Here is a 23947-nt window from a genome sequence, read left to right on the forward strand (position 1 = left end):
ATTTCTGAGTAAGTTGTGGCTTGTTTGTTTGGTAATAAACAATATATGAAGGGGATACAGGTATTATGATATTGCCCATGAATTGTGTATAACTGGTAGAAAGGTTTTGGGCATATAGAAAAAGTTCCATCCATCATCCAAGTAGCACTTTCAGTTAATTTTTTAATATTGTTATTAGTTGCAAACATGATTATTCTTTTGTCCTTGCTATGATTATCATAAAAAATAAATGGCTCGTCATTATGGGTGATTACAAGCTCTGGCGGAATTATGACTTCTTCAAAAGTTCTAGGAGTTGGTATATTGGGTCTACTTGCTTTTTTTGTTCTTGCTATTGTTCTTTTAATGGAAGCAATAGATGGTAGCTGACCTCTTGCTTCTTTGGGAACTTTAGGTAGTAATTCTTTCAGAATTACGTTGGTAGGTAGTTCTGATCTGGTACTTAATTCTTTGATATTCTCAAGAGTGGATCTCACTTCTATTTCCGAGATGTTTGGTGGGTGATTATGTTCAGTGGTATTAATAACACTAGTTTCCCTTGTTGTAGCACGGCCATAGCATTTATTGGAGTAATATTTTGTACACTTCCAATTCACTTTAAGGTCTTTTTGTTTCTCCTGAGTATAAATGTAGCCCATATAGCATAACAAAAATTTGCCTTTCTGAGATGTAATAAATGTTGCATCGTCAGTCATTCTTGAGTTCTGGTATCTAGAAAAGGTAATATACAAATATTAATAAAATCAGAAATGTATAAAAGATTTTAAATAAAGCTAGTACTCTTCTAGTAATTTACTTGCCAGTAGTAATGTTCTATTTATCGAAAGTAGATGCTTGTTCAGTTCGATGTTGTCGTTCTATTGCCACGGTCTGTTGAAAAATAATTAAGTATGTTATAGGAAAAGTTACAAGTTGTTTTTTGGTAACATTTTTTGTAGTTTATAACGTTTCTAAAAATAGTTTTGTTTATTAGGATTTTAAAAGAGACATTTCCAAGATTATACTAACAGAAGCATAAAAAGAGTCATTTTTAGTTCTAGTACATTCTATAGAGTTTATAAAGACTTGTTATGTTTTATTTATGAACTTACCAAGAGAATTATAGTAGTAGCAGAATGTTTGTTCTTTGATGTGAATTATCTCTTTTCTGTACCTTTTTAAGTTCTGTTTAGAGAGAAAGTTTATGAAAATTACCAATGCGTTTATATGTTCTATAAACAATACACATTTGTTATAAAGCATTGTTACTTATTTGCTGAAAAGAACCTGGGATGACACATGTATTATGAGTAAAAGCACAAGAAACATATTTAAGAACAGGAAGAAAACATTTTTTACACAGCATTGTAACGTTTTTTCCCCAAAACATTCTGGCTTCACAATATGTATTAAGAGTTACAGGCTAAGAAACAAAGTAGAGAGTTTGAAATTAGGACAATAATTGTCAAATAACGTTAAGTAAATACTAAACATATGTAGATACCTTTTTTTAATTTAAAGTGTCCAGTATCTTGAAGTTGAAGTATAACTTGATTTGTTTGTAGAGTCTGTTTAAAGGCAAAGTACATAAAGAAACAACAAATTAGGTTACAAATCTTGGTCTATAAGTAATAGCAAAAAAACATTAGAATTTATTAACTGAGCTATATGATTACTTACTTGTAGTTTCAGGACGAATTTTCTTGCAGAGAAGAATATAGATGGTGCTCCCAAAATTGGCAGTATGTGGTCACGAAGAATATTTCCTGCAACTTGTATGGCTGTTTGTGACTGGTTTATATAGTCTATCTGTAATTAAGTTTGCTATCTGATTGGTCAGATATGTAAAGACGAGTTACTATTGGTTAGTTTGAATTTTTTTTAAGTTAAACATTTAAGATATATCTTCTTATATAGTTTATGTTGAGGAATTGAAATGATATATTTATGTAATAAAAAACTCTTGTAATAAATAAAGAATATGTAAAATGAATACTAAGTATTAAAAAAGTATGTTTACAAAGAGTTTATATACAAATATCGTCAGTTTGCGAAAACACAATTTTGTACACTAAATGTTACTTAATAAATAGAAAATACATTCGTGTAGTCATTTGAAATGTGTGTATTACTTAGAGAATAGATTTATTGGTGTTATATATAAAAAATTGTGTCTTATTTAGCTATCGATATTTTGATATTGACGAAAATAATGCTATCGATATTTTAGTATTCGATATTATTGTAGTGTGTTATATGTAGTATTGAGTGTCGATATTATGGTATTCGAAAATAATGTTGACGATATTTCTGTAGACGATATTTTTGAGCATCGATATAGTTTGCTCGATATTATTGTCGTTTTCCTGTTAAGTATAGGGTGTCGATATTAGTGCTATCGATATTTGAGACTCGATGTTATAGTAGGTCGATTTTTGAGAAATCGAAATTCTGTCAGTGATTCAAATAAATGATCCTCATGTCATGAATGATGTAATATGTGACATCATCAGCAGTGGATTGCGGGTGCGCGATATATAGTTATTGCAACTAACTATATATGGAATTTCATTGGGTTTTATGTCAATAAAATGTCCAGCTAACTATATAGGAGGAATTTCAATGGTTTTTTATATGTTAATTCCTAACTATATAAGGTCTAAAACCTATGGTTTTTTTTGTGAATTTCATTGGTTTTTTAAAGGATAATTCCTAACTATATATAGTGTATAACCTATGGTTTTTTCAGTGAATTTCATTGGTTTTTTAAATGCTAATATATAGATATATAAGGGCAGAAACCTATGGTTTTTTCAGCAATTGGTGCCTAAGTGGTAGCTGCAATTTAAAGAAACAGAGTTTAAGTTAAATACCCCAAAAAGAATGTTATATAAAAATACAAAATAGGTAACGGGTAACATGGTCTTATAATGCCGTATATGAGTTCTGTTGACATTTACAAAACACTCTGCCTTTGGCCTCTTGGGTTGTGAAGTCACTAGAACACCTTGGTGGCAATATTGGACAACATTCGACTGTTATGTTTTATATATATATATATATATATATATATATATATATATATATATATATATATATATATATCAACATATTTTCATTTTTAATAAGGGTTATACGGTAAATAGTTAAATACCAATGCCATGAATGCAGTGTTTTCGTTGCTAACGGTAAAAAGAACCGAAAAAAGAATCATGAACAGTTTACTCCTCTTTCATAAAATATTTTTTTTTTTAATAAAGTTGATATGAATATTTAAATACCAATGTCATTAATGCAGTGTTTTAGCTGCTAACTGAAACGGATTGTGAAACGAATTGTTAACAGTATGATCCACCTTCATCAAAAGCTAAAACAGTTTACAGAAAATATTTCAACAGTACTTTGATTAGGACAGACATTTAAAAATGCCAAATTCTGCCGCATTCAAGACCCACTTACAGTCTGGCACCGCAGGGATAAGTTGACTTCGGTGCTGTCGGGATGGTATATCTGTTTCCAAGAACATTTTAAATGAGGGCTTTCCTTGGTGCTTTAAAATCTACGCCCGTTTAAAAGACTGAAGAATAAAGGCAGACCCAAGGTCCAAATAGCAGAAGATACTGTGACCTGCTTGAAACTGGTACACGCTGTTTCATAACGTTCCTTTAGTTGATGAGAAGGCCGACATTTTTTTATAAATATGGCTTTGAGCAATTGCTAGTAATGTGTATGTTGTCTCTGATTGGCTGATAACTTGGTCCAATTAGATTTTTTTTTCAAGCTCATTGGCTGACAGGATGCGAACTGTGAGGCCACCGAGTGCCCCTGTGGACTCTTAGTGCACGGACACAGTGCTCCGAATCCGAATATATTTAGGTGCACAGAAACGCCAACAACAATGTGCACCTAACAAATGTAAGATTTGGAGCGCAAACGGAAAACTCTTACTGCGAATATACAGTAAGAAACAGCTCGAATATTCATTTGTTGTTAATGGTTAAATAACCCGCGTTTTCAATTTCTCAAACTGACATTCCTTCTTGAGCCGAAATAAATGTGTGTGTGTATGAGTATGTGAATGGAAGAGCGTGTGTGCGTATGTGCGAACGTGGGGTTATGTGCGCGTGGCTGTAAGCGAGTCTTTGTGTAGGGCTGTGTTTCTGTGTGTGTACTCTGCGCGAATGTGCATGTTTCTGTATGTGCGTGTACCTGTGCCTGTGTCTGGTCCTTTGTGTGCCTATCTGTATGTGTGCTTTCTCGTTTATGTGTGCGTGATTTTTCGTGCCTGTGTGTGAAGAAACCTTTACACAGCAAAGGCTTCCCCCAGGCAGGGGGAAGCGGAAACCACGTCCTCCCGGCCATGCCCACAACCAGGCGGCGGCCATCTTAAGGCAGCTCGGGCGGCGGCGGTGATCTCGGGGGCAAAACGAGGGGTGGGCACCCTCGAAATCACATTAAAAACAATAAAATGAAAGAGAGAAGCCCCCCAGGTCCCGCCCCCAAGCCCCCCCCCAAAAAAAAAAAATTGCGAAAAATCGCGGGGTGCGCGCACGCGTTCGCGCTTATAGATATATAATTGATTTCTCTTTGATTTCTCTTCTAATTTTCTCAGGAACCACTGGAGGGATTTACACAATTTTACCAAAAGCGTGATCTGCATACCAGACACTACCATTTTGACAAGTTTGGTGTAATTCCCTTCAGCAGTTCAAGCTGTAGCTGAGTCTAAAGGTCCTATGGAAATTAACATGGGTAAAACACGTTTTGGGACCCCCCTTTTTTCTCAGCCCCCACTTGATGAATCCCCCCCAAACTTTCAGGGAAGGAGCGGAGCGGAGCGAGCCATCTTCTTTGAGAAATTTGTGAAAATTCATCAACCAGGGCCAAAGTTATTCCCAATAGAATGTTGGGGATTTCCTATGGTATACCGTCCTAACTATATATACCTACTGGCGACCGCCAGTAGGTAATACACATACATATATATAAATGCATATATATGCATATATATGTGCATATGTGTGCGTGTAGAGAGAGGTAGAGAGGCTAGAGGTGTAGAGTTAGAGGATTGGAGGTAGAGAGGTAGAGGTAGAGAGGTAGAGGTAGAGAGGTAGGGTGGTAGAGAGTAGTAGAGAGAGGTAGAGAGGTAGAGCGTAGAGAGTGAGTAATAGAGAGTAGAGAGTGAGTAGTAGAGAGTAGTAGAGTAAGTAGTAGAGAGTGAGTAGTAGAGAGTGAGTAGAGTAGTAGAGAGTAGTAGATAGTGATTAGTATAGTGAGTAGTAGAGAGTGAGTAGTAGAGAGTAGTAGAGAGTAAATAGTGGAGTAGTAGAGAGATAGTAGTAGTAGTAAAGAGTGAGTAGTCGAGTAGTAGAGAGAGAAAAGTAGAGTAGTAAAGAGTGAGTAGTAGAGAGATAGTAGTAGAGAGTAGTAGTAGAGAGTGAGCAGTAGAGAGTAGTAAAGAAGTAGTAGCGAGTGAGTAGTAGAGAATGGATAATAGAGTAGTAGAGAGTGAGTAGTAGAGAGTGAGTAGTAGAGTAGTAGAGAGTGGTCAGTCAGTGTCAGTCAGTGTCAGTCAGTCAATCAGTGTCATTCAGTCTCAGTCAATCAGTGTCAGTCAGTGTTAGCCAGTCAGTGTCTGTCAATCAGTGTCAGTCAGTGTCAGTCAGTCAGTGTCAGTCAATCAGTGTCAGTCAGTCAGTGTCAGTCAGTCAGTGTCAGTCAATCAGTGTCAGTCAGTGTCAATCAGTCAGTGTCATTCAGTCGGTGTCAGTCAGTCAGTGTCAGCTAGAGCAACTCTGCTGACCTTCTTTCTCTGGCTCTAAAGCAGCTCTGCTGACCTGGTTCTCTCCCTCTAAAACAGCTCTCCTGACCTGATTTCTCTGGCTCTACGGCAGGTCTGCTGACCTGGTTCTGTGGCTCTAGAGCAGCTCTGCTGACCTAGTTCTTAGGCTATAGAGCAGCTCTGCTGATATGGTTCTCTGGCTCTACAACAGCTCTGCTGACCTGGTTCTCTGGCTCTAAAGCAGCTCTGCTGACCCTGTTGTATGGCTCTAAAGCAGTTCTGCTGACATGGTTCTCTGGCTCTAAAGCAACTCTGCTGACCTGGTTCTCTCTCTCTAGAGCAGCTCTGCTGACCTGGTTCCCTCCCTCGAAAGCAGCTCTACTGACCTGGTCTCTTTGGCTCTACATCAGCTCTGCTGACCTGGTTCTCTGGCTCTAAAGCAGCTCTGCTGACCTGGTTCTTATGCTCTAGAACAGCTTTGCTGACCTGGTTCTCTGGCTCTAAAGCAGCTCTGCTGACCTGGTTCTATGGCTCTAAAGCAGCTCTGCATACCTCGTTCTCTGACTCTAGAGCAGCTCTGCTGACCTGGTTTCTCTGGCTCTAAAGTAGCTCTGCTGGCCTGGTTCTCTGGCTCTAAAGGAGCTCTGCTGACCTGGTTCTCTCCCTCTAAAGCAGCTCTGCTAACCTGGTTTCTCTGGCTCTACAGCAGCTCTGCTTACCTGGTTCTCTGGCTCTAGATCAGCTTTTCTGAACTGGTTTCTCTGGCTCTAAAGCAGCTCTGCATACCTAGTTCTCTGGCTCTAGAGCAGCTGTGCTGACCTGGTTTCTCTGGCTCTACAACAGCTCTGCTGACCTGATTCTCGGCCTCTAGAGCAGCTCTGCTGACCTGGGTCTATGGTTCTAGAGCAGCTCTGCTAACCTGGATCTTAGGCTCTAGAGCAGCTTTGCTGACCCCGTTCTCTGGCTCTACAACAGCTCTGCTGACCTGGTTCTCTGGCTCTACAGCAGCTCTGCTGACCTGGGTCTCTGACTCTACAGCAGCTCTACTGACCTGGTTCTCTGGGTTTAAACCAGCTCTGCTGACCTGTTGTATGGCTCTAAAGCAGCTCTGTCCACTCCTCAATCATCCTGACAGAAGCATGTCCTTATCTAATCACTCTGCTGAAACATAAGTGCTTATAAACGTATCCTGCTGTCAACTACTAGCACTCTAGGAACCCAGTCACTGCCTATGCACTTGCAGAATGACTCAGGCATTGGGACAAGAAGTGGAACAGTCAAATGTGCACAATATATGTGGTCCCTTAACCCCTTGCAGACTACTGAGTCAGTCCTGCAAAAGGCCCGGTAATAATAATGCTTGTCTGGAATCACACTGTGAGTCTGTGTCCACTCCGACAATCATCCTGACAGAAGCATGTCCTTATCTAATCACTCTGCTGAAACTCTAGGAACTCAGTCACTATCTATGCACTTGCAGAATGACTCAGGCATTGAGACAAGCAGTGGTACAGTCAAATGTGCACAATGTATGCAGTATGCAGTCCCTTAACGCCTTGCAGACTACTGAGTCAATCCTGCAAAAGTGCAGGTAATAGTCATGCTTGTCTGCAACCACACTGTGAGTCTGTGTCCACTCCTACAATCATCCTGACAAAAGAATGTCCTTATCTAATCACTCTGCTGAAACATAAGCGCTTATAAACTTAACCTGCTGTCAAATCCTAGCACTCTAGGAACCCAGTCACTGTCTCTGCACTTGCAGAATGACACAGGCATTGAGACAAGCAGTGGTACAGTCAAATGTGCACAATGTATGCGGTGCCTTAACCCCTTGCAGACTACTGAGTACGTCCTGCAAAAGTCCAGGTAATAGTCATTCTTGTCTGGAGTCACAATGTGAGTCTGTGTCCACTCCTATAATCATCCTGACAGAAGCATGTCTTTATCTAATCTCTCTGCTGAAACATAAGCGCTTATAAACGTATCCTGCTGTCAACTACTAGCACTCTAGGTACCCAGTCACTGTCTATGCATTTGCAGAATGACTCAGACATTGAGACAAGCAGTGGTACAGTGAAATGTGCCCAATGTATGTGGTCCCTTAATCCTTGCAGACTACTGAGTCAGTCCTGCAAAAGTCCAGGTAACAGTCATGCTTGTCTGGAATCACACTGTGAGTCTGTGTCCACTCCTACAATCATCCCAACAAAGCATATTCTTATCCAATCACTCTGCTGAAACATAAACACTTATAAACCTATCATGCTGTCAACTACTAGCATTCTAAGAACCAAATCACTGTCTATGACCTTGCAGAATGACTTAAGCATTGAGAAAAGCAGTGGTACAGTGAAATGTGCACAACGCATGCAGCCCCTTAACCCCTTGCAGACTACTGAGTGAGTCCTGCAAAAGTCCAGGTAATAGTCTTGCTTGTATGGAATCACACTGTGAGTCTGTGTCCACTCCTACAATCATCCTTACAGAAGCATGTCCTTATCTAATCTCTCTGCTGAAACATAAGTGCTTTTAAACATATCTTGCTGTCAACTACGAGCACGCTAGGAACCAAGTCACTGTCTATGCAGTTGCAGAATGACTAAGGCATTGAGACAAGCAGTGGTACTGTCAAATGTGCACAATGTATGTGGTCCCTTAACCCTTGCAGCCTACTGAGTCAGTCCTGCAAAGGTCCAGGTAATAGTCATGCTTATCCGGAATTACACTGAGTCTGTGTCTACTCCTGCAATCATCCTGACAGAAACATGTCCTTATCTAATCACTGTGCTGAAACACAAGCGCTTATAAACTTATCCTGCGGTCAACTACTAGCACTCTAGGAACCCAGTCACTGTCTATACACTTGCAGAATGACTCAGCATTGAGACAATACCTAAGCACTTATAAATTAACTGAGCACTCTGTTTGCAGCACTGTCATCGTTCTAGTTTCTAGTGATGTTCTTATAGAATGACCTAGGCACCAACACAAGTACACGTACAATATTCTGTGCACAATCCCTCCAAACCTCTAAGCAGATACATACTATTGGTACACTACACTAAATACTGAAGTAGTACTCATGCAGCCTAGGATACCGCCTGTCAGTCTCATGCAGTTCGTCAATCAGCCATCCAGCACTATGTTCTTATTGTATCACTCTGCCAATACCTAAGCACTTATAGAGCAGATTTACAAGCCCCCTCACCACCAGTACGTCACTTTTTGTAACATAGTGATGGTGCTGGGGACTCCTCCATATTTACAAGGAGAGGAAAAGCCACCCTGTGTGGCTTTTCCTCTCCTTGAAAATATGACCCATTCAAACGCAGCACTTTGCGTTAAAGCAGCGTTACATGGGTGTTGCTGTGTATGTTCCCACACAACACCCATGGAATAACGCATCTCAAGACTTACGAGAAAGTCTAAATCTGTAGATACGTGTGAATGGTGCACCACCCTAGAGGTGGTGTAGCGAGGCACAACACGGAGAAATGTTTTTATTTCTCCTTGTTTTTCCTCTTTCAATGCATGCTGCATTCCACAGCACACATTGAAGGAGGAAAATGCCTTTAGTGATTGTTTTTGTGCCGGAAGTAGTCGCGTAGCATAATACGCATGTGTCGCGAATGCGCTGGAGCAAGAGTCGCGGACCTGTCGCATACCGGTCGCTCAAACTACGTAACATTGTACGTATATGACGTAACTGAAAAAAAAACACCCACTTGTCGCTCGACATTCGCGGATCCTTCATGACTTTTTCCAAAATGGCAGCTAGAATACACAGACCCTCAGCTATAGGTACGCTTTGGGTGCGCAACTCCCCAAAAAATTTTGAAAAAATAATGAAATAAGAAAATTATATAAATATAAATATATATTTTTTTTAAAAACTAAATATTTAAAAATATTTCAGTTTTAAATGTACTTATTTTAATTTTGTTTTGCAGTTTTCAGAAAAATATATAATGTTGTTTAATAAAAAAATATTTATAAATAAACAGTTTAAAAAACTGTAGAAATTCAGTACAAAAAATAGATATAACTACTATTGCACTTAAAAGTTAGCATTTAAAAAACCTTTGCAATTCACTGAAAAAACCATAGGTTTCAGAGACATTATAGTTAGAAATTAGCATTTAAAAAACCTTTGAAATTCACTGAAAAAAAAATACGTTTCAGGACGTTATAGTGAGTAAATCAAGAGTATGATACTGAACCAGTATTATTGACTGTTCAGTATGTACTGATACAACAGCAGTAAGTTGCGGAATTCACTATGTCTGTCCTGGCATATTAGCCATGTGGTATGGGCACCAAAACCACAAGTTTGTGGATTCTTCCAGGTGATCCGCACACGTCCAGTGTGGTATAGTATCATACTCTTGATTTATTCACGTGTTTTTCATGTTTTTTTTAACAACTGACCCAGAAGAATGCCGGAACACTATTTTAGGCCTTTCTGGCCAAAACATGTTGGTCTAGTGATCTACACATTTGTCTCTGAAGTCAGCACTTGTGTTATCAGCTTTTCACAGTTTTTAATCCTGACTCCGGGTAGCTGAATAAGTCACAACCAGTTTTAAACTTTCACATCACATCCCTGCACCTTTTTATACACACACCAGTCTCACATAGTGGTTTAGTACAACCTGCCTGACTCAATAAAAACATCCCTGAGCTCCTCCCTCGTAGAGAGGGTGTTGCAGCCCACGCGAAGACTAGGTCTTTCATGTGAGGAGGCACTCCTATGATTAAGCATGACACCTCTGGTGTGTGAGGGGAACCGTCCTGTAAAGGGAAACCCCCTATCTTGCATGTCAGAGCACATTCAGACAGCAAAATAACCTCATTTAATCCGGACCCGTGGTTCTTTTTCTGTGACATTAATTTGGTGGGGAGTTGACTCACGCAGGTCCTACAAACTCCTCTAGCCCCCAAGTGTATTGAGAATGCAAAACAATGTCATACATTCACCCCGTTTATTTGCTCCCCATGCAAATCCAGTTTGAACCCAACCGTATGCAAATCAGTCTTGACCCTGCACCCAATGGGAACAGTCCAGCCCAAACTGCCAGGCCAGGTCCTGCCTGGACTGGAAGCAAGCATCCTAGGACCACTTTCATGGTTTCACCCCTCATCAGCCAGGATAGCTTGACTCCAGTGGCATGGAGAGCACAGGACCCACATCTGGGCATACTCATCCAACTTCGGTGACAAATGCAAAAAGAACAATTGATGGACAGAATGCAGTACAATGTCATACATTCGGTCCATCATCTGAGTGTCTTTTGCTTTCTTACCCTAAGTGCGCTGGGCGTGTCCAGATGTGGGTCCCGAGCTCACTGTGCCACTGGAATCAAGCTGTGAGGCACTGTCCAAAGAGCATCATTTAACTAATAATTTATTCTTGTTAGTGCACAGCTTGGAAACAGCAAGTGATAATTGTTTGAAGCTACTTTCCAAACTGTGCAGTCTGCAGCTCATGTACTAACAGATCAATTCCATGTTACATGCATGCGCTTTGGCGAGAGATGCAAAAAGAACAATTGATGGACAGAATATAGAACAATGTCATACATTCACCTCAGTACAAAGATCTGGGCCTAAATCTCCCAATGCCATTCCAGTTTTAACCCAGCCATATGTAAATCAGTCTTTACCCTGCGCCCAATGGGAACAGTTCAGCCCGAACTGCCAGGCCAGGTCCTGCCTGGACTGGAAACAAGCATCCTAGGACAGGTTTTGGGGTTTCACCCCTCATCAGCTGGATAGCTTGACTCCAGGGGCATGGAGAGCACGGGTCACACGTCTGAGCATACCCCTCCCACTTGGGGTGACAAATGCAAAACAAACAATTGATGGAGAGATTGCAGAACAATATAATACATTCTGTTCATCATCTGTGTTTTCTCGCGCCAAGTGCGCTTGGTATGCCTAGATGTGGGACCCCGCCACACTGTGCCACTGGATTCAAGCTGTGTGGCACTGTCCAAAGAGCATAATTTAACTAATAATTTAATCTTGTAATTGCACAGCTTGGAAATAGTGACTGGAAATTGCTTGTAGCTGCTTTGCAACCTGTGCAGTCTGCAGCTCATGAACTAAGGGATAAATTCCATGTTAAATTTATGCGCTTTAGAGAGAGATGCAAAAAGAACAAATGATGAACAGAATGCAGAACAATGTCACACATTCACCCCAGTACAGAGATCTGGGCCTAAATCCATCGTTTTTTTGCTCCCCATGCCATTCCAATTTGAACCCGGCTATATGCAAATCAGTCCAGTCCGAACTGCTAGGCCTGGTCATGCCTGGATCTGAAACAATATAACAAGGGAATATGCCTAAACTGATATAGTCGTCAAACCAATAAATGACTCAAACGAAAGAACAACTAATTTCGACCAGAGATTTGCTACTTAATAGCTAATTATTCATTTTTAATATAAAAAATGCACTGTATCAGTTTAGGCATATTCCCTTGTTATATTGTTCTAAGTGCTCAGCCTTACTGATTAGAGCCAGCTCTTTTTTGATATTAGTGGACTTGAAACAAGCATCCTAGGATTGGGTTCTTAGTTTCACGCCTCAGCTGCCAGGATAGCTTGACTCCAGTGGCATGGAGAGCAAGTGACCCAAGTCTAGGCATACCCGTCCCACTCGGGGTGACCAATGCAAAATTAACAATTGATGGACAGAATGCAGAACACTGTCATACATTCTGTCCATCATCTGTGTGTCTTTTGCTTTTGTCACCCTAACTGCGCTGGGTATGCCAAGCCGTAGTTCACTGTGCCACTGGATTCAAGCTAGCCTGTCTGAGGGGTGATGCCCCGAAACCTGTCCCAGAATGCTTGTTTCCGGTCGAGGGAGGACCTGGCTTGGCAGTGTAGCTGGACTGTTCCCATGTTCCCATGGGCAACAGGGTAAAGACTGATTTGCATATGGCTGGGTCTAAACTGGGATGGCACAGTGAGCAAAACAATGGATTTAACCCATATCTTTTGACTGGGGGTGAATGTTTGATTTGCTCTTCATTCCCTCCATCATCTGTGATTCTTTTGCTTTAGAGAGAGCAGTCTCATAAAAAAGGTGCATAGCTTAGATCGGCAGGAGCCCACTCTTTCATGATATAGCGCCATAAATTCCAGATAATCCTGAGGAATGGCTATTAAAACATTTGAATGTTGAGAGCTCCGTTGAAGACAATGGAGTGGCTCTGGGCTTATATTGGCTGCTGTAAGCCCAGCACTCCAGCATTCCAATGTTTGTGTTTATGTTTCTCCCTTTGTATTCGAAAGATTTCTATCCTCAGTGGGTGGAATGTTTTCATAGCCTTGCCCTAATTCCTCAGGCCATTCCAGTTGTTAAAGGCCCTCTCCTTCGGTATCGGCCCTTGCATGCAGCTCGGGCCTATAACTTGGATTTAGGGCCTTTAACAACAGGTATAGCCATCAACAGTGGGCTATAAGGCTATAATAAAGAACTGAAGTAAAAACTGCTAACTCAAAAGATTTGGCTTCTTTACTGCATAGTTCAGATTGAGGAACCTTATGAAGCTAAGCAATTACATTTTAAATCATATGAGACTCCAACACCTACAATCACAATGAACTGCCTAAATGTTTAACTGGGCATAATAAAACAAGGTTACAAGAAAAGAGAATGATTTATTGGTCAATATATCACATCACCTGAAAGTGATATATCGTGAACACATCTCAGTGTTTCTCTTAAATGTGCTGGCTGATTGGGGAGCACATCTACTGCATGTTCATTTTGGATTTACTTTAAAACCCTTTCCACGTTGCCCTTGCAGTTCTCATTCTTTTGGCTGTTTTTCTAGCATTTAGGAAGATCTATCATTTTAAAAAAGTTATTCAAAATGTCGAATTTCATACCACCGGCCAGAATATCCTTTGTGGTTTGGGACTATGTCATCTTCGCCGCTCTTCTCGTGGTTTCTGCCAGCATTGGAGTATTTTTTGCTATCAAGGAGAGAAAGAAGAAAACCACTGGTGATTTTCTAGTGGGGGGTAAGCAGTTGACATGTGGCCCAGTGGCTCTTTCCCTGACTGCCAGCTTCATGTCCGCGGTTACAGTTTTGGGGACACCTTCAGAGGTCTATCGCTTTGGGGCACCTTACATTATTTTCTTTTTGTCCTATACATTTGTCATCATATTTACATCAGAACTCTTTGTGCCAGTGTTCTACAGGTCTGGAATTACCAGTACATATGAGGTAAGGAAATACAATATATCTTACTACATTGATGTGCTGAAAAGGTATGTGAGCCAGATATCCTGATATTTGTATCTGTAGCCATTTGACAGCCCTTGAATGTAGAGAGTAACATTTTATATCAGTTTGCTACTGTCAAAGGACAGCATAAAATTAATTACCATATATACCCATCACAGGGTGAACTTACTCCAACAGATGATGCATTTTATACATTGCTATTTTAAGTGATTTATTGTTCGAATGACCAAGTGTGAAAAGGCTTCAAAGCTGATGGGACAGGTAAAACTTGGAAATATACTACTCATTACACAGAACAGAGGTATAGTATTCCGTCATCTGCCTGAGGCAATAGATTACACCCTGTCTTCAAACATAGGCTTTAGGTACAGTCAGAAGAGAATGATGGGTGACAACATTAATAATTACAATCTTTTATTAGCATATGTATGCCATAGCATTTTAAAGAAAATGCGTGGAAATCTAGTTTTACAGAATATTTATCATTTGTGCACCACCAAGTAAAGTGTCTAGATTTTTTGATCCTAATAAAAAATGTTGTTTCCTTCACACATAAGAATTTACAAAAATTGTGCTTTAATTTTGTTTTCCTAACTACTGAATGTGAACAGTTCATTTACAACCATTTACATTTTGTTGTGTGTTACAAAAATAGACATCACACAGCCTTTCCTTTCAAACACCTGTACCCCAGCAAGATTGGCACATAATTCAAGCCATAGAAGGGGATTAAGGCTATTATGCCCGCACTGGTGACCAAGTTCCTAATGTGTACATATGTGTGGGTGCAGAAAGTCTGGGATACAATCCCCTAGATCCCAAAATTAGAAAACAAAGTAATTGTTTTACAAATCAAATTGCACAAGATGACCCTGCACACCTCAACAATAAGTAATACAGTGTAAATGCTTTTATGCATATAGTCATATAAACTCCAATTGTTCTCCCAAGAATATCCAAAGTCAGATTTCTTCTTTAAGCAATTCTTTTATTCACAGTTGAAGATTAAAACCAATAGCCAATGCGTTTCGTCCGTGAACGGACTTCTTCAGGGCTTAAATTAAATATTTTTATATGGCACAGCTTCAGATTGGTCTTCACACTTGAGTTTCAAAATGTTTTCAATAAATAAGGAGATCATGTATTAAAGATGTGCCAAATGTCTGAATTTTCAATGATAGTAGAACAGTAAGTGCCGCCAATAAGGTACCGGCGTCTCGTAGTTCGTGCGGTCGTCATTTTGTTGTGTGTTACAAAAATAGGCATCACACAGCCTTTCCTTTCAAACACCTGTACCCCAGCAAGATTGGCACATAACCTCTCTTTACTTTTCTTTCTCTGACTGCAAAGTGAGAGGAGTTTGTAAACTCCAATAATCCTCGTGTTAAAAAACAGTAATTTGTCAGAAGACATAGCCTGATCTCTGATCGATCTGACATCTGACCTTGATCTTTGAACTGTAGCAAATGTGACCAGAATAATTCAAAATTTTTAAAGGCATCTTCATTGCTTGGACGTTCACTGCCTACCAAAAATCAGCCTGTGTGTGTGCCAGTCTGTCTTGCTACCGTATGATGGTCTCAGTGCTGGTGAAGACAGCGTGTCGACTCTCATTCAAGCAGATAAAGTTTGCCCTTATTTTGACCAAAACTTCTAACCTGCTTGAATTGCTGCACTCTAGAGGACCTAACTAATAGACAACAACGTGTGAAAAGTAGGTTTAAAATTATCTGTTTGCCACGATATAAACTGCTGCTGGGTAACCTGGGACTGGTTGTAGCTAAAAGAGATATTGCTCGCTACTGGGGTGCATCCCACCTCCCTACACTACAGGAATGGAGAGACAGTCTGCATCTGTATAGGGTTGCAGAGAAAGTGACATACGCTGCAAGGGGGTGTCCTCAGAAGTTCTGTAAGATTTGGTCCTCATGGCTGCGATATTACGGGTTGGAGTTAGGAATAGAAGGAGGAGGTACTGGATCTGGTAATGGAATGATTGGGAAAAGAGCCTTAAACTCTGTAATACCTGACCTACTGTGGGAGATGATGATTGATTTTAATATGATCTTCAACAAATGTATATTTGTAACATTGCGGACCTGGATGGTGCTCTCTCTTAGAGGGAGTGAGGAACTGTTTTCTGTCTCCCATCTACTGTTACTGTCTGTAGACTGCTCAGCATCATGCACTCATTACGTAATTGTTTATATGTATCAACGTTTATAAGCAAATACAAATATTTGTCAAAAAGAAATTATCTGCTTTTAGTACATTAGCAGTGTGTCACGCCATGTTTTTGGTAGTAGCACAATTATGGCTTCTCTAATCGATGGCGGTAATTAACCCGAACTCTATTCGTCGTTTAACATAAATAACAGCTTTGAGGCAAGCCTATCTTTAAAGTTCACATAGAATTATGGTGTTTGCCCATCCGTTCACCAGTTCCTTGTTCCTGGCCAATTCTCTTACTGCCGCAGCATTCTGTCTATGGTAATGATGGATAATACCATCTCTGAATGGCATATCTAGTGTTATGTTATGTCAAATGGATACTTGTAAAGTGCGCAGCTACTCAGTCGGGTGTCCCGTGCTGAGGCGTGATAACGACATTCGCTGTGTACTATGACAACCAGATTGAATATTATTGCTGGAATAGCCATGTTTTCAATGACTTCCTAAATGCAAGAAGGTCCTTCATCAGTCTTAGTTCCAGTGGCAGAATGTTCCACAGTTGGGCCGCTTGTACCTGAAAAGAGCAGCCCCCTATCTGCGCTCAGTAGTATTTGAGGGTGCGTGCCAACTGAAGTGTTGAGGACCTTAATGTGCGGTGAAGGCAGTAAAACTGAACTCTCTTCCTGATGTACCCAACACCTATGCTGTGGAGAGCCTTAAAAGCCAGGACCATGGCCTTAAAATGCATCTTCTTGCGGACTGGCAGCCAATGTAGGGATTACAACTGTGCGGACATCCGTGCTCTTGGACCAAGCCTGAGTTTTGCTCTGGCTGCTGCATTCTGGGCCACCTACAGCCTTGCCAATAGATACTCCGGCAGCCCTAGGTACAGTACATTTATGTGATCCAGCCTGGAGAATATCAGTGCTTGGACTACTGTTTTCCTGTGAGTGATAGACAGGAGAGGCAGAAACTGCTTTAGCATTTTCAGCATGCCGAATCAGGATCCAATAAGTGCCTGAATCTTAGCCTGCATGGAGAGCTTCTCGCCCAGCTTCACTCCTACGTTTTTCACAGTTTTTACAGAGGTTGTAGGGGGAGATGTATCGACTGGCCACCAATTCCACCACACGTTACTGGGAGGATGGCCAAAGAAGATGATCTCTGACTTTTCAGGTTTTCTTTTGAGCTGAATAGACTGGAGCCAGGAGAACAAAATCCATGTCTTTCTCACAGGTGAATAGCAGCTGCAAATTGTCCGTATATGATACAATTTTTACTCCGTGCCCCTCGGCCAGAGTCGCTAAGGGGGCAATGTATAAATTAAAAAGAGTGGGGCTCAGTATTGAGCCCTGAGGGACTCCCACCTCCAGAGGGGAGATAGGAGCGGCAATATTCAGGGACCAGACTGTTTGCTGCAATCCTTAGTAAAAGGAAGAAATCCAGTTAGGTACTGTACCCCAAACCCACACTCCTGAAGGCTCAACAGGAGTCGGTCATGGGGAATGATATCAAAGGCCGCTGATAAGTCCAATATTATCAGTACGGCCTTGCCATCCTCATCCAAAGCGTCCTATATATGTCAATGATGATGTTTCACACCAAGAATTGTTCAACACAGGCAGGCTCAAAACTGTTGCCAATGAAGTACAGTCATGTATAATACTTTTTAAAAGTATCAATAATACCTATCTGTGAGTGCAGTACATCAGCAATCTTAACCTCAATGACAAAGATAAGCATCATTTCATGCTCTACCCGCTGTAATCATGCCAATAACCTGCCTGCTCTCTCACTTCTCCATTTTGCTTCTTCATGTATTCTTTAAAAGTGACCCCCTCAAGTCTATCTACTAATTCAGCAGACTCAATGTATTTAATCACCTATGCCTCGTGACAATCAGTATCTGATTTTACACTTATTTCGAAATCTTGTAACTCCTCTTCAATCTTGATCAACTTTCTACAGACGGTCAACATAATACTATCAGTATTTTTAAGCATGCCCTCTATTCACAACCTTGAAAGCATCACACTCTAGTAAAGTGGATCCAGCATATACTTTAATTTTTGTTGAAGTATTTCTCAATCTGCTCCCCTATATGAAAGCAAAATGGAGGATCCATAAATGCCTCTACTTGTATATGCCATGTGGGAATTACTGCACACAGATCACCTCTTGAGACCATAGCTGCAGTGAGTTTTGATCCAAGTTAGTGCAGCTCAAATATTCACCTGAGGTTGACTCAATCTCCCTCTTCATTTGAATTAGAAACATATCCAACCTTAAGTGTATAAAATGAAGATTCATGTCTTTTGAGAGGCAACTACCTCCGAACATCAAGGAATTGCCACTGTCTCACCCAGGTGATCTATATACATTTATGGGATGCCCCATGATCCCCATACCAGCTGAATGTATCAGTATTTGTTAACGCTGACACCATGTTGAAATTTCACCCCTTATTCTCATTGTTTCCACTATACAGACTAGGTGTATCTCTTGCAAGTCTAAGAATTGGCGGATATTGTGGCAATCTCAAATAAAATATGGTACCCTGGGCGCAATCCATATTATCTTTCCCCATGAGTAAGTTCCAGCTTCCAGCAGTTCTAATTTCTCCAACTCTATACCCACAAACTGAGTTGCCTGGAGGTAGGGAATTTGTACTTTCCAAAGCTTCAGAAGGGGAAAATATTTATGGCACTTGGCCGGAGTTACCAGCCCCCAAACTTTCTATGTTATTATATTATATACGGTATGACCAAACATTGCCTCTATTTGAGAGGCTCTATCCCAACCACCTGAAAATGATCAACAGGAAATGAAATACATTCCCTTGTTAAATTCTTAGTGCAATGAACATGATAAAGCTAGTTACAACGGCTGCTATCATTAGGTCTTGATGTACGAAACCAGGTTTTAGACTAGTACTAATGTTTTGCAATTCACACTCTTGATGCTGAGTTTCCCGCTTCCTCCCTCTGGCTAAGAGTGGAAAAACAAAACCTGACTATTTAAAACCTCACACTTGTACAAACTAAATCAAAATACATCAGGAAGAAACAGAAGGGGGTGATTGTGGTTCGCGTATTTCAGTAGGTTAGAGTTCCTCATGGAACAGACCTAGCATGAGTCCTTTGCAGCTGAGTTGCCATTTTGTGCTTCTTAGAATATGTCTAGCTCATTACACATTCCAGACTTTTACAGTGTAATTTATTTGAAAAGTTTTATATAGCGCTGCAAGACCAGGGGTAGCAGAGCGCTTTACATTAGCATTAAAATTCCAGTCGGTACAGTCGATTCAATGGGTCAAAAAAATACACAGACATTGCACATTAGAAAACACTTCTCAAATGAACAAATAGGCTAATAGTTATGGCCATGAGGAGAACACTCATGTTGCAACAGACAGTTAACACAGAAACAATAAAAAAGGCAAGGGAGCAAGAAAAAAATGGGGGTAGTATTAGAGTGGAAAAAAGGTCTAGGAGAGAGAGAGAGCGGAGGGGAGAAGAGTCGGACAGAAAAGACTGTCAAGGGTGGTATGAATAATGGGGAATGAATAAAGGGTTGGATGCAGCGATTAATGACCACAGTATTTGGAGAGAAGGTGAGGTTTAAGGTCTTTTTTAAAGCTGTGGTACGAGGGGTTGCGGCGCAGGTCTCTTTGGAGGGCGTTTCTGAGGATCCGGACGTTTCCCGAGAAGGAGCAGGATTTTGTGGTGCTTCTTTTTGATAGGGGGGAACGAGAAGTAGGGCATTTGTGCTTCTCGTCTGCCTGGAGTAGCCAGCTTTTTTGAGTTTGTCAAAGAGATACAGCAGGGATTGTTGATGGATGGCTTTGTGTGTTATGCAGGCAGTCTTGTATGCAGATCTTCCCTCAACCGGTAGCCAGTTTGGGGCCTTGAGGGCTAGGGAGATGTGGTTGAAGCAAGTTGGTCATTAGCCTGGCGGCAGAGTTGAGTAAGGATCTGAGGGGGGCAAGGTGTATTTGGGGAATTCCAGTGAGGATAGCATTTGCATAGTCTATTTTGGAGAGGACTAGGGATTGGACAACCCATTTAAAGTCGTCAGCAGGAATGAAGGGTTTGAGTTTTTTAAGATGTCGGAGTGTGCAGAGAGCTCTCTTTGCAGCGTTTTTGATGTGGTTGTTAAGAGTGAGTTTGTTGTCGATGTTCAAACCAAATGATTTTGCTGAGTTAGATAAGGAGAGTGAGCAGTTAAGGGCATTGAGGGTTGGGAGCCAACCTTGGATGGGGAGCTTGTTGTTTTTAGGTAAGAAGAGAATAATTTTGGTTTTATTGGGGTTAAGTTTGAGGTGTTTGGAGAAGAACCAGGATTGGAACATGCTCAGGGCATTGTTAAGGTGAATAATATAATCATGGGATTTGATCTTGTAGTACAGTTGGGTGTTGTCTGCGTAGAGATGGTAGTTAATTCCTGCTTGTTTCAGAATGAGGGTAAGAGCTTCCATAAAGAGATTGAAGAGGGAGTGAGAGAGAATTGAGCCGGTGGTATGCCTAGGGAGACCGGAGTGGGGTTGGAGAAGCAATCCTTGATTTTGATTTGTTGAGTTCTGTGTTGGAGGAAGGAGGAGATCCATTTAAGGGCTAGACCGTTGATGCCAAAAAAGGTTTTGAGTGAGTTAAGTAGAGAGGCGTGGTTAACTGTATGAAGGCAGCGGAGAGGTCAGGGAGAATGAGAAGGCAGGACTCACCATTGTGAAGGGACTGGTGGAGGTCAGACAATCTTGAGCTTGACGGTTTCCGTGCTGCATCCTTTTCTGAAACCGGATTGCAGCCGGTCAAGTAGGTTGAAATTGTAGATGTGATTGTTGAGTTGTCTGAGAGCACATTTTTCCAGTACTTTAGATAGCAGAGGGAGGTTCGAAATGGGGCAAAGGTGTTAGGGTCATTCGGGTCGGCCGATGTGTTTTTGAGGATGGGTGTCATTTGACCGAGCTGGAGAGAGTCAGGGACACACCCCGTTGCAAAAGAGGAGTTAATGATTGAAGTCCAGTAAGGGTCAATGATGTGTTTGAGGTCATGGACGAGGCTAGAGGGGAAAGAATCTATGGAGTGCAAAGTGGGCTTAAGTTTGGAGATGATGTTGAGGACTTCATGTTCAGTCACCGGATGAAAACCTAGCCAAGAGGCATATTTTTCAGATGTAAGATGGAGGGGATGAAATCAGGAGCGTTAGAGACAGGACAATGTGTTTGAGTGTTGGGATAAAGGGGCAGGGTCGACGTGGGTGGCAGGTCTGAAAAGATATCATCAGCAGGTTGAAGGGAAGGCAAAGCCTGGGTAGGGAGGAAAGATCGCTCGATTTTGGTGATTTTCTCAGAGAAGAAGTTAGCAATTTCCGCTCATCTCTCAGAAGAGGCCTTCAGCTCAATGGGGGCGGATGATATTTGTTTTCTAACAATACTGAAAAGTTATCTGGGCCGATTTTTGGCACAATCAAGTTGTGCTCGGAAAAAGCTGCTCTTTTCCTTGAAGATGTGTTCTTGTATTTCGATCTTGCTGATCTGCGGAGGGCTAGATGGGAGGGAGAGGGGTGAAGTCTCCATGTTCTTTCAGTCCGTCTAAGAGAATACCTTTCGTTATTCAGATCAGAGTTGAACCAAGATTTGGATGGGATGTTTCTTTTTTTTTTTAGTTTCGGAGGAGCTAAGTGATCCAGCACCTCTTTGACTGTCTTGTTAAAATGCTTGGTGAGCTTGTCGGCACTGTGGGAGAGAGGGGTGAGAAGGAGTTGGGCTTGGAGTTCGGATTCAAGTACGTCAGAGGGGATTTGACTAAGGTTTCTGGTCCATTTTAAGGGTTTGGAGACTTTTGTCGGGTGAGCGGGATTGGTTAGGATCTTAAAAAGAATGTGGTGATGGTCCGACCAGTCAGTGGGGGTGATGCTGGAAAGGGACACAAGGGACATAAAGGGTTGCTCCTTTGATATGGGTTGGATGTTGACATAGTTGTTTCAGATCGTTAATCTCTAGGAGGTTCATGAGACACATGACTATGGGATCCTTGATATTGTTCCATTGAATGTTATATCTCCTAGGAAGAGATTTTTGGAGTTGGAAAGAGAGGATAGTGAGATGAAGTCGGACAGTTCATCGGCAAAGAGAAGAGGATCGCCCGGAGGGTGGTAGATGTTGTGTAGTCGGATGAGGGGTGCGCCCTGTGTCAAGAGTACGGCACCAAGGTATTCAAAGGTTTGGTGGTCAGAGTCTATTAGAGGGGATAGATTAAGGATGTTTTTATATATTATAACTAGGCCGCCACCTTTCCTAATGGGCGTATCTTTCCTAAGGATAGAGAGGCCGGTGGAATGATTAGATCCAGAAAAGCTGTGAAGTGGTCCTTGAACCAGGTTTCTGTCAGGAAGGCGAAGTCAATGTCTTCACTGAGTATAGTTTTAGATAATTCGGTTGCATGTCTGACAGCCGAGCGGCAGTTCACAAGCATGCAGGAGATGGTTTTGGGGCTGTCTAATGTAGGATTGCATTGGATGGTGGTGAGTTGAACAGGGGGACGGGGGAAGGGTGTGCAGATGGGATTCTGTTGATACCCATAATCACAGGAATGTTGGCATGTGGGGAGAGGTAGGGATCTGTCAGATTAGGAAGGAAGGAATTACAGAGGTCCCAGAGGTCAGAAGAGAATAGGTCTCTCACAGTGCGGAGAGGCCTATGTGTTCGGTCACGGAAGATATAGTTCTCCACTTGTTGGTCAGGTGCGTGCTTCGGGCACAGGTACAGGGGTAGTCCTTGTAATTAGGAAGGACCAGGGATTCGAGGTGTTATAGTCCTTTCTGAGCCGTGAAAGTTCGGTGGTCACAATTGAGTGATTGCGCTCGATGTTGGTAAGCGTCTGTGTTAGAAGAATAGGGGGTGGTTTGGTTGTAAGGGTGTGGGAGGATGCAGTGGGTGTCATTTTTGTCTGGGGAGGATGCCTGGTGTGTGGAGGGGGAGGGGGATCCATGGGAGCAGTGGGAAAGACATTCCAGCAGTTTTGCTGGATGTAAGTTGTGCATAGAGATTGGTTAGTATTAGAGTCATTTAGGGCAGAGGACGGAGGTGTGTGTGGTTTCGGGGTGAGGGGAAGGGTTACTTCAGTGGGAGGGGGGAGCCATTCATGGAGGGAGAAATTAGCAGAGGGAGCAGTGGGGTATGATGTAGATGTTGTAGGGGCAGGGTGAGAGGAGCGAAGTTAGAGGAAGGGAGAAGGATAGGTGATGGTTGGTTGCAGGTGAGGGGAGAGTAGGCATGACAGTCTGTACTGGTTTGATGTGTAGGGGCAGGGGATAGACCTAGTGGGGGAGGGGACAGAATGGGGTCGTCAGGAAGTTGGGTCTGGGTGGGGTTTGGAGTAGGTAGAGAGAGTTGGTACGTCAAGGTACTGAAGTGTTTCTCAAAGAGGGATAGGTGGTGGTCTGAGGCTTGTATGATAATGTTGTCAGTTTTGAAGATGGAAATGTCAATGTCACCAGAAAAGAGGGGGGATGGGGAGGTAGCCAGTTTAAAACCGTATAGAATGTTAGTGGATTTCGAGATTTTAAGGTGGTGGACGAAAGTGCTTTTCCATTTAGAGGTGTGTTTGGTGAAGAAAATGTAGTTCGATTTAATGGGTGAGGTGAGACTAAGGTAGGTATCGGCTAATAAGGTTTCTGGGTGACGATTAAGTAATTTTTGCTTGAAATTTTTCTTGCCATTCTTTGAAAGGTTGGAGGAGTAAAGG

General features: G+C 41.7%; 1 protein-coding gene across 3 annotated transcripts in view; it reads left to right on the top strand.

The window, feature by feature from the left end:
• LOC147729175 (sodium-coupled monocarboxylate transporter 2-like) overlaps positions 1-23947 on the top strand; it is a 278703-nt gene that overhangs the window by 38120 nt on the left and 216636 nt on the right. The window contains exon 1 of one of the 3 annotated variants that reach the window (XM_086959487.1): positions 13499-14009. The exons of the other annotated variants lie outside the window; for them this stretch is intronic. Coding sequence (XP_086815613.1) covers positions 13653-14009 — 357 coding nt within the window. The 5' untranslated portion in view covers positions 13499-13652. Of the gene's footprint in view, positions 1-13498; positions 14010-23947 lie in introns of those variants that run through there. 3 annotated transcript variants of the gene reach the window in all.

This window comes from Lissotriton vulgaris, chromosome 2_2 (genome assembly GCF_964263255.1).
Source record: "Lissotriton vulgaris chromosome 2_2, aLisVul1.2, whole genome shotgun sequence".
Lineage (NCBI taxonomy): Eukaryota > Metazoa > Chordata > Amphibia > Caudata > Salamandridae > Lissotriton > Lissotriton vulgaris.